Raw genomic sequence first — 2,871 nt, forward strand, 5'->3', positions numbered from 1 at the left:
GGGGGGGTGTGGCACTGTGGGGGAGGGGAAGGGGGTACCCTCTTTTTTTCCCCCATCCCCCACTGCTCACTTTATGTCCTCCCCCTTCTTGTCCCCAGGGTGGGCCCAGCACCCACAAAGCGGAGGAGCTGATGAAACAACCGGATTATTCGGATAAAATCAAACATTTGTTGGGAAATCTGCAGGCTCAGCCACCGGGACCGAGCGGAGGTGAGTGCGGGACACAGAGGGGCCATCGGGGTCACCGTTGGGGATGCACCCTGTCGCTGGTGGAAGTGGGGGGGGAATGTCGTGGGGATGGGTGGCCTCGGGGGGGGACTGCTGGGAGCATGAGTTGCGCCCCTGAGGCGGCGTAAAGGGAGATCTTGGCTTGGGGACACTGTCCCCTGCCCCAGCGGGGACATAAAGGGGTGTCCTTGGTTTGGGGACATGTTGGGGACACTGTACAGCACCCTGACAGGATGTGGGGGTGTTCTTGGCTTGGGGACATGCTCAGGGACACTGTCCCCTGCATCAGCGGGCACATAGGGGTGTCCTTGCCTTGGGGACATGCTGGGGACACAGTTGGGGACACTGGATAGTGACGGGGCTGCCCTTGGTTTGGGAACATGCTAGGGACATAGGGGTGTCCTTGGTGTGGGGACATGCTGGGGGCACTGTCAGTGACCTGACAGGGGTACGGGGGTGCTCTTGGCTTGGGCATGCGGCTGGGGACGCTCTCCGGCACCCCAGTCAGGGACGTAGGGATGCCTTTGGCTTGGGGACATGCTCGGGGACATTCTCAGGGACACTGTCCCCTGCCCTGGCAGGGATGCGGGGCTGCTCTTGGCTTGGGGACGCACTCGGGGCGCTCTTGGGGACACTGCTCAGTGCTCTGGCAGGGACATGGGAGTATTTTGGGGCTTGGGGACACGCTTGGGGACACTGTCCCCTGCCCCAGCGGGGACATAGGGCTGCCCTTGGCTTGGGGACACGATCGGGACACAGCTGGGGACACTGTTCCGTGCCCTGACAGGGAATTAGGAGTGCTCTTGGCTTGGGAACACACTTGGTGACACTGTCCCCTGCTCTGGTGTGATGTGGGGGTCCCCTCAGCTCGGGGACATGCTCCAGGCAGTGTTGGGGACCCTGTCCCCCACCTCGGGGTGACGTGGGGTCTCCTGAGCTCAGGGAAGTGCCGGGGACCCTGTCCCCTACCTTGGGGTCCCCTTGATTTGGGGACACGCTCTGGGCTGTGGTCTGGGGTGACACTGCGGGGGTCCCTCAGCCTGGGGACCCAGGGGGACACTGGGGTCCTCTGGGCATCACCAAGGATCTGTCCCCATCCCCGGGGGGGGCACACGGGGCACTTGGGGGGGGTCCCTGTGGGTTGGGGATGTGTGACGTGTCCCCAACTGTCCCTATGGGCTGGGGCACTGCCAGTGATGTGTCCCGTCTGCCGGGGGTCACATGGGGGGGGAGGGGATATTGGTGTCCCCTCGACTCGGGGACGTGCTTTAAGCACTGCTGGGGACCTGTTGTCCCTTTTCCCAGGGGTGACTCGGGTGTCCCCTGGGTTTGGGGACATGCTGGGGGAGATGCGGGGGGGACGTTGGGGTCCCCTCAGCCTGGGGACCTGTCCCTTCTCTGGCTGGAGGTGACATGGAGGGGGAGCTGTGTCCCCTCAGCCTGGGGACATGGCCTGGGTGCCACTGGAGACCCCGTGTCCCTTTCTGGGGTGACACTGGGGGGGTATAGGGGGTCCCTTTGTTTTGGAAACAAGATCTGGGGACAGCTGGGGACCCTGTGTCCCCCTCTGGGGTGACATGGGGGGGGTATGGGGGCCCCCCTCATTTGGGGACAAGTTCTGGGTACTGTGGGGACGCTGTGTCCTATAGGGTGACACGTGGCAGGGGATATTGAGATGCCCTTAATCTGGGGACATTATCTGGGAAGCGTTGGGGACCCCGCGTCCTCTGGGGTGATAGAGAGGAATTTTGGGGTCCCCTTAATTTGGGGACAAGCTCTGCGTGCCCCTGGGGACCCTGTGTCCTCCTCTGGGGTGACACAGGCTTTTTGGGGGTCCCCTTGGTTTGGGGACACTTCCCAGGTGCTGCTGACGACCCCATGTCCTCTGGGGTGACACGGGGGGGTGGGGGGCGGTATTGGGGGTCCCCTTAATTTGGGGACAAGCTCTAGGCACCCTTGGGGACCCCGTGTCTCCCTCAGGGGCGAGAGGGGGTCCTCTTAACTCAGGGGTGGTCCCCTTAACTTGGGGGGACACGACATGCCCCTGGGGGTGGGGGGGCAGGTGTCCCTTTGAACTGGGGACACCCCCCTGCTTATGGCCACCCTTGTCGGGGGGAGGGGGCACCAACCCCTCTCCTCTGCTTGGGCTGTGGGGGAGCATGATGACTTCAGGGGCCTCTGGGGGGGGCTGGGGGTCCCCTCCTTCACTAACCTTCCCCCCCCTTTTTCTTTGTCCCCCCCCCAGTGCCCCACGGTTTGCTGGGCCCCGGCCCCATGGCCAACGGTTTCCCACCCGGCCCCAAGGCCATGCAGCACTTCCCGCCGGGGGGACCCATGCCAGGTAAGTGACACCACGGGGGAGTCACGGGGACACTGGAGGTGACGCAGGGAAGGTGGGGGGGGGGTTGTCCCCCGTATGCCTCCCCCTTCGACTTACCTTCTTTCTTTCCCCCCACAGGACCCCACGGAGGAGGCGGGGGGGGACCCGGCCTCCCCCCAGGTCCGGGAATTCCAGGAGGCCCCCGACTTTTAGGGCCGCCCCCCCCTCAACGCGGCAACGCCGGAGGCGATTTTTGGGAAACGCCAGAAGGGGGGGGGAACATCCGAGGCGGCCCCCACGGCGGCGGAGGCGGTGGCGGCGGC

At 64.8% G+C, this 2,871-nt stretch overlaps 1 protein-coding gene across 1 annotated transcript in view; it reads left to right on the forward strand.

Annotated features, from left to right (window-relative positions):
* The window catches only part of PPP1R10 (protein phosphatase 1, regulatory subunit 10), a 10,235-nt gene that overhangs the window by 7,310 nt on the left and 54 nt on the right, over positions 1-2,871 (forward strand). The window contains exons 16-18 of the mRNA XM_010571159.1: positions 99-210; positions 2,474-2,569; positions 2,687-2,860. Coding sequence (XP_010569461.1) covers positions 99-210; positions 2,474-2,569; positions 2,687-2,860 — 382 coding nt within the window. The remainder of the gene's footprint in view (positions 1-98; positions 211-2,473; positions 2,570-2,686; positions 2,861-2,871) is intronic.

Source organism: Haliaeetus leucocephalus, unplaced genomic scaffold (assembly GCF_000737465.1).
Source record: "Haliaeetus leucocephalus isolate CR32 unplaced genomic scaffold, Haliaeetus_leucocephalus-4.0 Scaffold307, whole genome shotgun sequence".
In the NCBI taxonomy this organism is placed as follows: Eukaryota; Metazoa; Chordata; class Aves; order Accipitriformes; family Accipitridae; genus Haliaeetus; species Haliaeetus leucocephalus.